Raw genomic sequence first — 15,756 nt, 5'->3', positions numbered from 1 at the left:
TATACATACATACATATATATTATATATATATACATACATACATATATATTATATATATATACATACATACATATATATTATATATATATACATACATACATATATATTATATATATATACATACATACATACATATTATATATATATACATACATACATACATATTATATATATATATACATACATACATACATACATACATATATTATATAAATATATATATATCATCAACATCATCATTTAATGTTCGCTTTCCATGCTGGCATGGGTTGAACGGTTTGGCTGAGGACTGGTAAGCCGAAGGTTGCACCAGGCTCCAATCTGATCTGGCAGAGTTTCTACAGCTGGATGCCCTTCCTAACGCCAACCACTCTGAGAGTGTAGCGGGTGCTTTTACATGCCACTGGTACAAGGGCCATTCACACGGTACTGGCAACGGCCACGCTCAAATAGGTGCTTTTTATGTGCCACCTGCACGGGAGGTAGTCCAGCAGCACTGGCAATGATCTCGCTCCAATGATTTTCTAATGTGCCACCAGCACATGTGCTAGAAGGCAACGCTAGTAACAATTACGCTGAAATGGTGCTATTTACAGGCTACTAGCATGGAAGCCAGACAGCTGCTCTGGCAATTAACACTCTCGGACGGTGCTGTTAGTGCTCCACTGGCACAGGTGCCAGTCATCGAATATGGTTCAATTACGATTTCGATTTTACTTGCCCCAACAGGTCGTCACAAGCAGAGTTTAGTGTCCAATGAAGGAGAGGTTGGCATGGGTGCCAGTTGTCGGATTCGGTTCGATTTCAATTTCAGATTTCAAATTCACTTGCCTCAACGGGTCTTCGCAAGCAGAGTTTAGTGTCCAATGAAGTAAAGATACGAATAAATGAGCTGGCCACACTTCTGGCAACGGTCACAAGTCATTGCCTCGGTGAGGCCTAAAGTTCAAAGGTCATGCTTTAGCACCTCATCCCAGGTCTTCCTCTTCCACAGGCTCCCTCAAATGCTAGGGTGTGGCACTGAGCCCCAACACTTGAACGGTTCTTCTTACATGCCACTGGCACGGGTGCCAGTTACGTGACTCCAGCAATGACCACAACTATGATTTCACTTGACAAGTCTTCTCAAGCAATCTCCAAAGGTCTCGGTCACTTGTTATTGCCTCCATGGGTCCCAACATTCGAAGATCATGCTTCATTACCTCGTCCCATGTCTTCCTGGGTCTACCTCTACCACAAGTTCCCTCTGCAGCTAGAGATTGGCACTTCTTTCCCTGTCTATATGCATCACATGGCCACACAGGCACAGTCGTCTCTCTTGCACACCACATCTGATGCCTCTTATGCTCAACTTTTCTCTCAAGATGTTTACACTCTGTTGAACATGCACACTGACAATTGCACATCCAGAGAAGCATACCATCTTCATTTCGTTGTTATTGCTATCTGTAAAGGGTCAATGTATTTCGTCCTTATGTGCGATAATGGAATATTCTGTTAAATGTTCACGAGTGTTGTTCAGTTACTTCCACATGCAACCCAAGAAACACATTTTCATTCACCAACTCAACCAGTCACCACCACAGACCAGACCAACAACAAAAAAAAGTCCCCTGCGACAAGTTAAAACGGAAAAGAAAGCAACGAAATGGTGTGTAGATAAATACCTGTTGTGAGTTCACATTTAGCACCAATCCAACCGTCTAGGCAGTTACAGTGACCGGACATGGGGTCACATGTTCCATAGTTGTCACACTCACAGGTGTAGCGACAGTTTGGACCATAGCGGCCTTCATGACATGCTGGAATAAAAAAGAGAAAGTGGAAGATGGTCTGTCTATCATCATCATCACCACCACCACTACTATTGCTTATAGCAATTACTGTTATCATCATCCTCATGGTGGTGAATTGATCAAGTTACTAGAGCTTTGGACAAAAATACCTTGTGGTATTTAGTGACATTCTTTTCCTAATTTCAAATTCCATCTAAGTTGGCTTGGCCTTTCAGCTTTTGGGCTTGATAGAGTACCAGTAATATACTGAGGTTCACGCAAGGCATTATATTGGTTTTAAATTTTGGCACAAGGTCAACAGTTTTGGGGGAGGGGACAAGTGATTACATCAACCCCCAAAAGTATGGAAGGTGAGATCAACCATGGTGGCATTTGAACTCAGGACGCAGAGGCCCATGAAATGCTGCTGAGCACTTTGCCCAGCGTGCTACCAATTCCACCAGCTTTCCATCTTTATACAAGGCAACTACATTGCTTAATGTTGTGGTCTTGTACCAATGTTACACTCAAATCATCATCATCATCATCATCACTTCTTAGGGTAGTAACAATGTCATCACCATCACCTCCGCCATCTTCATTGTCAGTATCATCATCATTACAATTGTCATCACCACCACTACCACCACCATCAGCACTACTGTCACTACCATCATCATTCTCATCACAACCTGCACCACCACCACCACCACTGGTTCAGTGAAGTGAAAATATATTTACCTCTTTCACACCTGGTTCCAGCGTATCCTGAGGGACATTTGCATTCCCCTGTGACTGGGTTGCAGCCGTAAGAAGCACAGTCGCATTTCTCTTGACAGTGTAAACCAAAGGTCCCGGGTTCACATTCTGGTAAAAGAAGAAAAATAAAATAAAACATTAGATTTTATTCAGACAACAAATTCCATATTAGGCATGGAGAAACAAGAAGTGGTGGCATTCATACATTTCTCATTGATTTCTAATGTTGCCAATAAGAAGATATAAACAAATGCAGAAAATTATGCTGGTTCTGGATCATTGATCTCATCTTTAGAGACAAAATAATGTTCAATAATTTGGATGTATTTTTGAATTAATTTAATCCCCAGTTACCATCAGCTTAGTCATTCCTGGATGAGGACATCGGAACAGATCGGATCTATAGTTCTATATTTAAGAGATGAGGAATTATTATGTACATTATTTACATTCGACGGATATTTGTCCTCATCTTGTTTGTTGTTAACACAACGTTTCGGCAATACTATCCAGCTGTCTTGGGGAAATTTCGAACCTGGGTTCTCATTCCTAAGGTATTTTTCAATGTTGTTATTATTATTATTATTATTATTATTATTATTATTATTCAGGTCACTGCCTGGAATCAAACTTGGAATCTTGGGGTTAGTAGCCCACAGGTATATAGCGTAGTGGTTAAGAGCATGGGCTACTGACCCCAAGATTCCGAGTTTGATTCCAGGCAGTGACCTGAATAATAATAATAATAATAACAACAACATCGAAAAATACCTTAGGAATGAGAATCCAGGTTTGAAATTTCCCCAAGACACCTGATGAAGGGTGGAGGGTATATCAGCTGAAACGTTAACAAGATACAAGATGAGGACAAATATCCGTCAAATATAAATAATGTGCTGTAAATGCTATGAACAAAAAGAAAGACAACATGGGAAAGATAAGCGTGAACAAATTCTGTTCTAGTTTAATACTTAAAAATAAGGGGAAGATTCTTAATGTTTTAAACACGAGTCCTTCATTAGAAGAAAAGAAAAAATATGATAGAGACTTGTTGGGTGGGGGTGGTCACCAGAGAGAAGGAGCAGCGAAATATAATTAAGAAGATTATGTAAGTGTTGAAAAAATATTTGTAAATGTAGGGGTTTAAGAAGTGTGAAAGAGCTCAGTAGAATGCCGTAACCACTAAGCCATGTGTTATAGTGAGGGCTTAATGGCTCACTGGTTAGGATGTTTTGCTTGTGATCATAAAGTCGTGTGTTCAATTCCCGGCAGTGCATTGTGTCCTTAAACAAGACACTTTATTTCACATTGCTCCAGTTCACTCAGCTGGTAAAAGTGAATTGTACCTGCATTTCAAAGGGCCAGGCTTGACCCATTCTGCATAAAGCTGAATCTCCCTGAGGACTATATTAAGCTTATATGTGTCTTATTTCTTTACTGCCCACAAGGGGACTAAACATAAAGGGGACAAACAAAGACAGACAAAGGAATTAAGTCGATTATATCGACTCCAGTGTATAACCGGTACTTAATTTATCGACCCCGAAAGGAAGAAAGGCAAAGTCGACCTCGGCGGAATTTGAACTCAGAACGTAACAGCAGACGAAATACTGCTAAGCATTTCGCCCGGCATGCAAACGTTTCTGCCAGCTTGCCACCTTTAAGGGTACATGTATCTGTGGAGTACTCAGCCACTTGCATGTTAATTTCATGAGTAAACTGCTCCGTTGATTGGATCAACTGAAACACTTGTCATAACTGATGGAGTGCCAGTTAAAAGATCTTAGATCAACCTCAATCACATCCAACGATATGCAAGGGCAGCAGTTTACCAAACACAGAATGTTGTTTACGTAATTATTTAGGGTTGTGCTGTAGTATGGCCACCACTATCTGGTTGGAACTGGTAAAAAAAATAAACTTTCTTGGAAAGAGATCTCAATTTGAACATATATTTGGTGAAGTAAAAAGTTGAAAAAATATCATACAGACCTTTTTCACAGCGATTTCCTATGAATCCCGGCTTGCATTTACATTGACCCGTGGCTGGATCACACAATGCTTCGTTCTCACAGTCACACCGTTCTTTACAATAGAAACCATGAGATCCTGGAGGACACTCTGAAAATATTAGGAAACAATATGTAATTCTCTTTTACCATTTCACGGAATCCCACTGTAAATATTAGAAATGTGGATAGAACTTGTGAAAGAAGGAGACCCCAGGAAGATGTGGGACAAAGTAATGAAAACGACCTCAGGTTGTTAAGCTTCACAGAGGAGATCACAGAAGGACCGAGATGCTTGCAATTCACTGTGTTTGAGAAGATCCATCCAGTTCAGCAAAAAAACAAAAAAACCCACCCAAACAAACAAGGCCCTAAAAAAATATATCTCTACTTGTCAAGCCTTCATTATGACCCACCCTGTTGATACCCTTCCCTTCTTCACCCCTAGAATTCTATAAATGCAAAACTCTACTTATTTCATCTTCCTTTTGTATTGTTACCAATTATTTCTCTCCTGGAACCACTTGTCACCCATCCTGCATTCTCAATATCGTCCCTTAACCACTTTAGTTCTCCACTGAATTCCCCCTTTTTCCCTACACATTCTTTCATGTCTGCCATCAATGCCCCACCCCACCTTTGTCACTATGTTCCCCCCCTTACTTTCCTTTGACCTTCTTCTGCCACCAGGCATCTTCCCCCTTCTCCACACATCATTTCACTGTTTCTCATCTATTGTTGCTTTCCTCCCCCACCACCCATGTTTCATATATTTCGTCACCTGTCACATTTTCCCTGACCTACTTCTGTTTTACTTTCCCCACAAACTAAGATTCACCATTGATTTTACCTTCTTCATCCATGTTCACTCAATTCAGTCCTTGTTCTCACTTTATCTGCTTCCTTGTACTGTGTGGCTATGCCCTGACACTTCTTTTCCACCTCCTCCCTTTCCTCCTGGGGTAGCCATGTGTCTCCTCTACAGTCAGACACCTGTTCCTGTCCTATCATGCTTTAAACTCAACACCTGGCATAAAGCCACCTTCCTTAATACTGCACCCCCAACTCTGTCAAGAAGCTTTGTCTTGCAACTGGGGGACTTCACTAGTGTTGGTGCCACAAATATGCACTCAGTACTTTCTGTGTGGTGGTTGGCATTAGGAAGGGCATCCAGCCACAGAATTCATGTCAAAGCAGATTTTGGAACTCAGTACACTCCTCTGACACATTGGATCCTGTCAAACCGTCCAACCTCTGCCAGTATGGAATACAAACATTAAAAGATGATGGTTTTCCATTCTTGCATGGGTCAGACAAATTTTTTAGGGCAGGTTTTCTATGGCTGGGTACCCTTCCTGTCACCAACCCTCACTTTTTTTTCAAGCAAGGTAATATTTCTCCATGGCCAGACATGTTTGCACTGATTAGAAACAAATGACCCCACTTTTATGGTGGTTACACTCCTTTACAGCTATCAGGTGATGTCAAGACAAGGAGATCCAAACAAATACACAAGGGCTTCTTTCAGTTCCCATCTACTAAATCCACTCACAAGGCTTGTGTGAGTGTGTGTCAGGTCTCAGTCTTTCTTTGTGCAACTGAAACCACAAACCTACAGAACCTTTCTGCAGGCCATTTTCATTGCACCTCCTTATCAAAGTGGTCCCCTCCTCTTGAAACATTTCAGCTGGCCAATAGCAAAAGTTAATTTTCTCAGCACTAAAGCACCATCTGACAAATATAATTAATCTGAGAAGCATTTTGTAGTTTACTTGAAGCATTGTGATATAGAGGATCGGATGAAGCAAATGAGTGACCAGTCTAGAAAATGGGCATTAAATGATGATGGACGATGTGAAATATAGAAACACAATGGAGAACTTTTTACAATCTGAAAAGAGAATAATTAATGGTTTGTTAACCCTTTTGTTACCATATTTCTGTTGAGATGCTCTGTGTTTCTTTCAATTAATTTTGAATACAACAATAAAATTTAGTAAAATCACTTAGTTATCATTAAACTAGTGTTAGGAACATAAATTGTGACTAAAGTTTGGTAGAAGATTTTAATTCAAAACTTGAAAACAAGACATTTGTACCACAGAGTCAGAGGCTGTTTCAGGTGGGTTGGTAACAAAAGGTGATTCACCCATCTACAGAAGTAAACTTGGAATTTTCAGAGATTGTAGCAAACCTCTGACAATTCTTTATTTATTTCTGTTGTTGAGTGCATTGCTCGAAATATAAAGAATTCATAAATTATTCATTCTCTCTTCAGATGGTAAGCAGTTTTCTGCTACATATCTCCGAAAACAACAAGCAAAGAAAATTCAAGAGTTACTTACGAATTTCACAGAGTTGTCCATAGTAGCCATTTGCACAGGTACAACAACCCGTGACTGGATCACACGTTCCCTTGTTTTGACACTGACATGTGTGTACGCAGTCGGGACCATATCGACCGGATGGACAGGATTCTTCACAAGTTTCGCCACTCCAACCCATTTTACACTGACATGTTCCATCCTGTGGATTACAAATGCCAGCCTTCCCACATTGGCAGTCATTCTCACAGTTGTTGCCATACTTGTTTGGGGGACAAGCTGCAGATTGGTGATGAGAACAATAATATTAGAATTTTGGTTGCAATACAAATGCTTATTTTGACTAGGGTACACCTATCTCTAGCCTCTCTCTCCCTCTGTACCTTTAATTACTCAACTGACACAAAGCCACCCCCATGCCTATACTTCTTCCTACTCCCAGTTGTGGGGAGGGGCTTTGCCTTTTTTCTTTTTTGTCTTGCAAGGTACTTGGTGACCCTGTCAGTGCTGGTGCCACATAAAAAGCATCAGTGCTGGTATCATGTAAAAAAGGCACTTGGTATACTCTGTAACGGGGTTGGTGTTAGGAAGGGCATCCTGCTGTAGAAGCCATGGCAAAACAGACAATGGAGCCAGTTATGGCCCTTGGCCTTGCCAGCTACTGTCAAACCGTACAATCCATGCTAGCATGGAAAACAGGTGTTAAATGATGCAAGACTGGTCATTTAGTCTAGGTTATAAAACTGTGGTCATTTAGTCTAAGGTGCAAGTCTCTTTGGTTATTTAGATCAGCTGTTCTCAACTGTTTTTCGTTGTGGCTCCCTGAGAAATTCTTCTTGGTCTTGCAAGACCCTCCCACCCATCTGCTTGTGAATCAGTTCTAAGTTTCTTCTATTCATCTCCCTAATAAAATACAAAACAGATAGTTTGTTGCTCCCTTCAAATATGTCAAGGGCCTTCAGGGGACCCTGTTGCTCTATTGAGAATGACTTGTTTAAATTATGCATTACCCCTGTGCTTACCCAGAGAAGGCACAAGGCTAGTTATTTAGATTTAGTACCATACAAACCCCTAGATTTTCAGACAAGGTACCAGGCTATATGGCTTTCAGTGAAATACAATACAAAAAGGACTGAGCTACTAGGGTCTTCTATGGCAATGAAAATATAAAATAAAGACGTACATGTTTCACAATATTTTGACATGTGTCCAGCTGGGCAAGAACATCTCCCTGATCGGGGATCACAGATTCCACCATGTTGACACTGACAAACTTCTGTGCAGTTCAATCCATAACGACCAGTAGGACAAGGTTGTTCACATGTTGCTCCAATCCATCCCAAAAGACAGATACATTCTCCACTCACTTCATCACAATGACCGCCATTCTGACATTCACAGACTCGGTTGCATCCAGGACCAAATTCATTTTCTTTGCAACCTAAAGAATCATAATGATGTCATTAGCAAAACTTTACCATAATTAATAATTAGAGATATGATCAGATGGCATCAATTCAGTATTACAAGTATATTAATGTAATATTAACAATATAGTGAAATATTAATGGTATAATGGAATATTCTACATTACAAGTCTGAGTGTGTGGCTTAGAAGTACATAGTACAATAATATGGTTTTGGGTTCCATCCCACTGCAAGTAGTTTCTACTGTAGACTTGGGGGTGAACAAAGCTTTGAGTGGATTTGGTAAATGAAAACTGAAAGAAGCCCATTATGTGTGTGTGTATGTATAATTTCATTGACTGAATCTCAATCTCTGGATTGAGCAGCTGTACCACAGACTCTTGGCCCCTATCCAACCTTATGACTTTAGGGTCAAAGAGGACATATCTCTAATTCTCCCTTTCCCACCCCACTTTTTTTTTCTGCTTTCTTTTCCTGTTTTTCAAAGATTGGCTTTCCAACCACATGGTTCCAGGTCTGGGTGTTGGTTGCGCTTACATTAAGGGCACATCTTCAGTTGGTTCAAGGCCTGAAGATGTTGTTGTTGCCACTGGTGTTGCTGGGGCTGCCATCAGTGCTGCTGTCAATGTGAGCACAGTCAACACCCAAGCCTGGAAATATATCAGGTCAGCTGAGTCTAAAGGAGATAACTCATCCTCACTGACCCTGCACTATTCTTTGATGACTAATTGACCAAATGACTGTAACGGATTCTGGCCTCACAGAGGTGAAGAGTTACATTTGTCTTCAGTTTGAGAGTCTGATGTGATAACTATGAGGCTAAAGCCTTTGTGGATGTGAAACCATTTGTCACTCTATTGCAAGACATAGACTTAATTACTTTTAATACATTACTGCTTATGCTTTAGAGGAGGGGTTCCTAACCCCCTGAGGGTCTGCAAAGGTAGTACTGGAGGCCCGTGAACTAAATTCAAAATTTATACATACATATACGCCTCTTTTGTGTTAAATGTACACTAATTATGTGGAAAACAACATTCAAGCGAGGTCGTTGCCAGTACCACTGGACTGGCTCCTGTGCAGGTGGCACGTAAAAAACACCATTTGAGCATGGCCGTTGACAGTACCGCTGGACTGGCCCTCGTGCCGGTGGCATGTAAAAAGCACCCATTACATTCTCAGAGTGGTTGGCATTAGGAAGGGCATCCAGCTGTAGAAACTCTGCCAGATCAGATTGGAGCCTGGTGCAGCCATCTGGTTTCACCAGTCCTCAGTCAAACCATCCAACCCATGCCAGCATGGAAAGCAGACGTTAAATGATGATGATGATATATACACACATAAGCATATTAAAAGGGGTCTGTGGGAAAACTCATTGAAATAAAAGGGTGCCTTTGATAGTGTAAAGGTTGGGAACCACAGCTTTAGGGTGTGCTTCTTTTACCAGATATATGATACATTGATGATATAAAATCTATCTGCCTACCCATCCGTCTGTAGGCAGTCTACCTACCCCTCCGTCTGTAGGCAGTCTACCTACCTGTCTGCCTACCTATCTATCGACTGGTTGTTGTCACATCGTCTCTCATAAGTCTTTAAAATTTACGTTTGTTTATGTGTATTTGCAAATAATTTTTGAGAAAGAAGTGTTTAACAACGTCTGCTTTTGCTTGGGCGAGTTTCTTCACTAGAAAATTTGCCCTAAAGGGTGAATTTTCGGATTTTAAAATTGCATCTTCAAAAATCTTGTTTGTGAGGAAAAAAAAAATGGCTAGCCATTCTGAGATCAGTAGCGTCTCAGTAATCAATTTTAATGAAGAATTTCCTTTGTTGCCAACGACAACAAGTAAAAAAGAAAATATCAATTCACTTTCACACACACACACACACACAATTGAAAAACGACAACACACAATTTGACGCATGCTTTCCTTCCAAATGAGTAGGAAGGGAGAACGGACAAAATGAATACACGCCTAAGACAATGAATGTTGCCACCACCAACATGAACAAACAAAGTAATTTTGTTTTTATTTTAAGGTAAAAAAAAGCAAAAAACATCTAGTGTCCTTCTCAACAGAGGAATTACTACAATGCAAACAGTTATTAAACAAAGAAGACAAACATTTTGCAGGACATTAAAAAAACAAAAACATGATTTATAAAACCCTGAACATAAAAATTAAAAGACTGGAACAGGCCACTCAACAAACAGCTGAAAAATATCTACGGCCCATATGGGCTTACAAAAAATATATCGCAAGGTGCAAAAGATTTGCCACGATTGAGGTAAGATTCGACGCAGAAGAGCGCACAATAGAACTCTCAACAAAAACTCTGGAATGCGAGGAATTGATTCCCACTTACCTCAGTCGTCAGGTGACAGAGGTAAAAATTAAAGATGTGTCTCCCGAAATAGAAATAAGATGGCTGGTGTCAGCCATCTGTTATGATTTTGAAGAACAAATTAACATATTAGAAATCACTGTTCTAGAACAGCAAAACTGGGCTGGACAGAGGTTAGAGTTGGTAATCCAGGCAAAACAAGAAACAATTGAAAATCTCCCGGATTTAATTAAACTTCCAGATGACATGACCCTACTTTGAAGGCAGAAAGCCACATTGTTACTTTTATGGTAGCAAAAACCATCTCAAAACAGACTGCCAATTAGCAAAAGAACAGCAACAGCAAACCAACACTGTTAACCACACCACCATCAGCACAACAGACAAACCAACTCAACCAACCAACACCTCCATCAGTGCTATCAAGAATAGAAGCAACACCATCACCTCAACTACAGAAGAAGCACCAAAACCAGGAAAAAAAGAGAAAAGACTAATTCCTCACCCCTGACAGCGCATGCGTCACATCTCAACAGCCACCAACCAGTGCTAACAACAACAACAACACACAAATCAACCCAATACTCTTCCCCACCCACTTTCTGATTCCTCTGACATGATGTCTGATGAAGGCGACACAGAAGAATGGCAAATGGTCATGGGGAGGCGGGGAGAAGAAAAAGGGGGTAAAAAAAAAGAACCACCACTCAGCCAAACAAAGCAGGGAGATATACCAATGCCACACACAACAATACAAACACACAAACGCAAAATAGCTCCACAATGCTAATGGCAATTAACACTAACGATTTGGACCTGATGCAATACATTAGGTTGGACACAGGAATATCACTCCACATGTATGCACTAAGTTACTTGTACACATACACACACACAGGTCCACATAATTTTCAGCTCGCCCACACATACATACTCATGCACTCGCCCCCATTCACGTGCCACCGGCATGTGAAAAAATATTCGAGTGAGGTTGTTGCCAGTGCTACTGGATTGGCTCCTGTGCAGTTGGCACATAAAAAACACCATTTGAGCATGGCCGTTGCCAGTACCGCCTGACTGGCCCTCGTGCTGGTGGCACATAAAAATACCCACTGCACTCTCAGAGTGGTTGGCGTTAGGAAGGGCATCCAGCTGTAGAAACTCTGCCAGATCAGATTGGAGCCTGGTGTTGCCATCTGGTTTGCCAGTCCTCAGTCAAATCATCCAACCCATGCAAGCATGGAAAGCGGACGTTAGCTGATAATGATGATGATGATATATATATATATACAGGGTGTAACATTTATGTATGTAACTTCAGGTTTGTTCCCTCACACTGCTTTACAACCAAAGTTGGTTTGTTTACATTCCCATAACTTCACGGCTTGGCAAACAAAAGACCAATAGAATAAGAAGGGAAAAAAAGTAGTGGGTGTCAATTCACTTGAGTAAACCTTTCATAGACTGTGCATACGGCAGCTTGTCACAGTCCAACGACTCAAACAAGGGAGAAATGAGATGCTTTACAGCTCTTATCTTGCTATATGCACACACACACACACACATACACACAAACACATACACACAAACACACACACACACACACACACAGAGAAGACAAAAGTGTGGAAACTCCATGGAGGGTGGTGGAGGAGTAAGAAGGACAGAGCTGTCGGATGTACGACACAAATATGTATTTTCTGACAGCTCCAATTAAATAGTAGAAACCCAAATATTTCAGTTAATTAGCTAATTAGATACAAAAACAAACACAGAATCCTGCTATCTTATCAGACAATGATATTATGATGGTGGTGGTGGCAGCTGCTGTTGTTTTAGCCCTGAGTCAGGAATGACTGAACAAACCAATAATCAAACAGGTTCCTTCCATGACCACGCTGTCTTTTATTCAAACAGTATAACTAAGACTATATTATTCAACGTGTTCTACATTTTTTTTTAAAGACACTGGGGTGTTATGGTTTGGGGAAGGTGTGGCTGCTATTTCTGACGGGTCAAGGAACCACTCTTATTGTTGTTGCAGGAGAGAGGGTGATTGGGGTGCCTCGGGGGACAGATTTTCACTTGCTACCATGGAAACGGGATCATTGATAATTTTTCACATAGTAATGACTTACTATTCAAAGGTTTGTGTGTGTGTGTGTGTGTGCATGCACATGCACACGTGCCTGTCTGTCTGTGTGTCAAAGTCACAGGTAACATTTGTTACCAAAGTGACCGAAGCCTTTTTAGTGGATTTGGTAGCCAAAAACTAAAAAAAGGCTGCTTTACGTAAATACACACACACACACACACACACACAGCATGTGTCGGTGCTGTGTAAACACACCAGTGCCATTGGCAATGTACAAGGCACCCAGCTCACTTTATTAAGTGGTTGGCATTAGGAAGGGCGTCCCACCATAGGAACCCTGCCACAACAGACAGCTGGAGTCTGGACAGCCTCCTGCTAGCCAGCTTCATGTCAAAGTGACCAACCCATGCCAGCATAGGAAGAGGATTTTAAACAATGATGATGATGGTGTCTCTCACACACACACACACACATACATGAATGTAAGGGTAGAGTCAGGAAGATGCAGGATGAAGGGGTGAGAAAGGATCTTCAGATTCTAGGGCTCACTGAGGAAATGACAAGGGACTGTGAGAAGTGGGGATTTGCTGTATTTGATAAAAATTGTCAAGGTAAGTAAAACCTCTAACTTCTACACAGGTGCCAGTGCCACTTAAAAGGCATCTGTGCTGGGGCTGTGTTAACACACATATACCCTCCATGTTGGCCCCTTGTGGGCAATAAAAAGAAACACACATATACCGGTGCCATATAAACACCTGTGCCGTCAGCACGTAAAAGGTACCCAGCTCACAAGTGGTTGGCATTAGGAAGGGCATCCAGCTGTAGAAAGCATGCCAAAACAGATAGTTGGCGTCTGGACAGATCCCTGCTAGCCAGCTCCATCGAAAGCGGATGTTAAACGATGATGATGAGGGTGATGGTGATATACGTGTGTGTGTGTGTGTCTATCCTTGTCTGTAGACATCATGCGATGGGTTATAAATTAGTATCACCGACATACAAATGATGTTTTTTGATTCCAGTCTTCCATGAAAACATGTCCAGCTATGAAGAAATATTAATTTGACGGCAAACAGGTGAGTGCTGGCAACAGGTAGGGCATCTGACCTTAGAAAACCAGTGTTGATGAAATCCATCTGACTCATGAAGGCATGGAAAAGTGGAAGTTAAAAGGATGATGATGATGATGACGACAATGATGACACTACAGATGAGGTAAATAGTGTATTTATAAATATTGTAAATACACACACACACACACTCTAAAAATAAAATGTTATGGTTTGAAAATTTCTCATCTTAACGAAAATGCTTTTGAGACAGTTTAATTTGGTAAATAATTAATTCATTGAAAATTTTGTCTTTCAGTTCTGAACGTTATTAGCCAATCCATTAAGGAACATTCTTAACCGTTCTTTACAAGAGGATCTCACTCATAATTACCTCCGTGAAGTTCAGGACTTGGTGTTGTTTTGGCCGTTTTCTGTTTCTTCATTTTCCTCTTGATTTTAAATGTTTTACCTTTACCAACCACAGAAGGTGCATACAACAGGCCAATGAAGAGTTGGTTAGTACATGCAGAGAGCAAGAACAGTTTTCACACAATTCAAATGCACACATACACAAGCAATATATATATATAGTTAAATACATATACTAATGTATATGCTTTGTGTATTTTCCGGTGGCTGCAATGGCGTAGTGGAGTATATAACTCATGTGTCGTCAGTGTTAAAACACCTTAGAACCATGAACAGGTGAGATAACTCACCCTGAATCCCATTTGGGAGTGATAGACATCAATGTTTCACCATTTTTGTAGCTAATCAACACCACCTACCTGCCTGGGTTGAAGGTGAGTCAGCTAGCCAGTGCGACTTATATGCTCATGGCATTTAAAATCATGAGCTGGTATGTCCAGAATATACACAAAGCATATACGTTAGTATATGTATTTAACAATATTTATTACACGAGAGCTGCTTGTACTTCATATATATATATATATATATATAAAATGTACTGTTCCATGATAGAAAACTCAATTAAAAAACTACTCCATCTGGTGAGAGATAAATATCATTTAGTTAAAGGTTACAATACATGTATTTAAGCGCTACTAATAGTTTCATATGTTGAGAGAACTCAAACAGATTCTTCAGGCACAAACCACATATCATAACAAACTATGATATGTGGTTTGCATCTGAAGAATATGTTTGAGTATTTCTCAACATATGAAACTATTAGTAGTGCTTAAATACATGTATTGTAACCTTTAAATAAATAATATCTATCTATATATATATATATATATATATATTGCTTGTGTAGTGTGGATGTCAGTCATAATGTTGACTCTACATAATTTCTTCAAGGGATGGGAACAAAAGCATCTGTGGATTGGCTGGAAGATCAAAGACCTTTTCTTACATCAAGGATTGACCAAAGTTAAAACAGAAAGGTAAGAGGTTTGAAATGTTGTCCATGTAGGGTATTTAGTGAAAAAGTAGTAAACTAATGAGCTAAGGATATATAAGATCATTTTATGGTTGAGGTCCATTTTATTTGGAATTACTTCTCAACCCCAGATAGGTCAGAAGACCATAAATTGATTGTATGTTTAACTTTGAGTGTAACCCTTGTTACTGGTTGCCCTTTCTATCCCCAACCACATTATCGAATATATTGAGAGCATTTTATTGTGGCACCAGCACTAATGGTGTTGCCTTGTCCCAGGCAAGACTAATAGTCCTCTTTATCCTATGTTGTCTTTGCTCATTCATCTGCACTAGTGTTGTCTCATCTCCAAGAGAGAAAGAGAACCTGAGCAATTATGTGATAGGGAAAAAAGTAGAGAGAGAGAGAGAGAGAGAGAGAGAGAAAGAGAGAAAGAGAGAGAGAGAGAGAGAGAGAGAGAGAGATACATTTCTTTTATTAGCCACACAGGGCTCAACGAAGATGGGACAAATACAATGTAGAGCTTTTCTTTTTGGGAGGGGGGAGGAAGGAAAAA

General features: G+C 40.4%; 1 protein-coding gene across 3 annotated transcripts in view; it reads right to left on the bottom strand.

Moving 5' to 3' along the window:
- The window catches only part of LOC106867633 (multiple epidermal growth factor-like domains protein 6), a 109,433-nt gene that overhangs the window by 6,077 nt on the left and 87,600 nt on the right, over nt 1-15,756 (bottom strand). For 2 of the 3 annotated variants that reach the window (XM_014912557.2, XM_014912559.2), the window contains 6 exons: nt 14,184-14,261; nt 8,052-8,309; nt 6,890-7,147; nt 4,528-4,656; nt 2,518-2,643; nt 1,669-1,803 (listed from right to left, as the gene is read on the bottom strand). In XM_014912557.2, coding sequence (XP_014768043.1) covers nt 1,669-1,803; nt 2,518-2,643; nt 4,528-4,656; nt 6,890-7,147; nt 8,052-8,309; nt 14,184-14,261 — 984 coding nt within the window. The remainder of the gene's footprint in view (nt 1-1,668; nt 1,804-2,517; nt 2,644-4,527; nt 4,657-6,889; nt 7,148-8,051; nt 8,310-14,183; nt 14,262-15,756) is intronic. The other variant, XM_014912558.2, reaches the window with a different exon arrangement.

Source organism: Octopus bimaculoides, chromosome 3, assembly GCF_001194135.2.
Source record: "Octopus bimaculoides isolate UCB-OBI-ISO-001 chromosome 3, ASM119413v2, whole genome shotgun sequence".
NCBI classification, from domain to species: Eukaryota; Metazoa; Mollusca; class Cephalopoda; order Octopoda; family Octopodidae; genus Octopus; species Octopus bimaculoides.
Note: the sequence above shows the minus strand (reverse complement) of the source record. Positions and strands in the feature narration are given on the sequence as shown.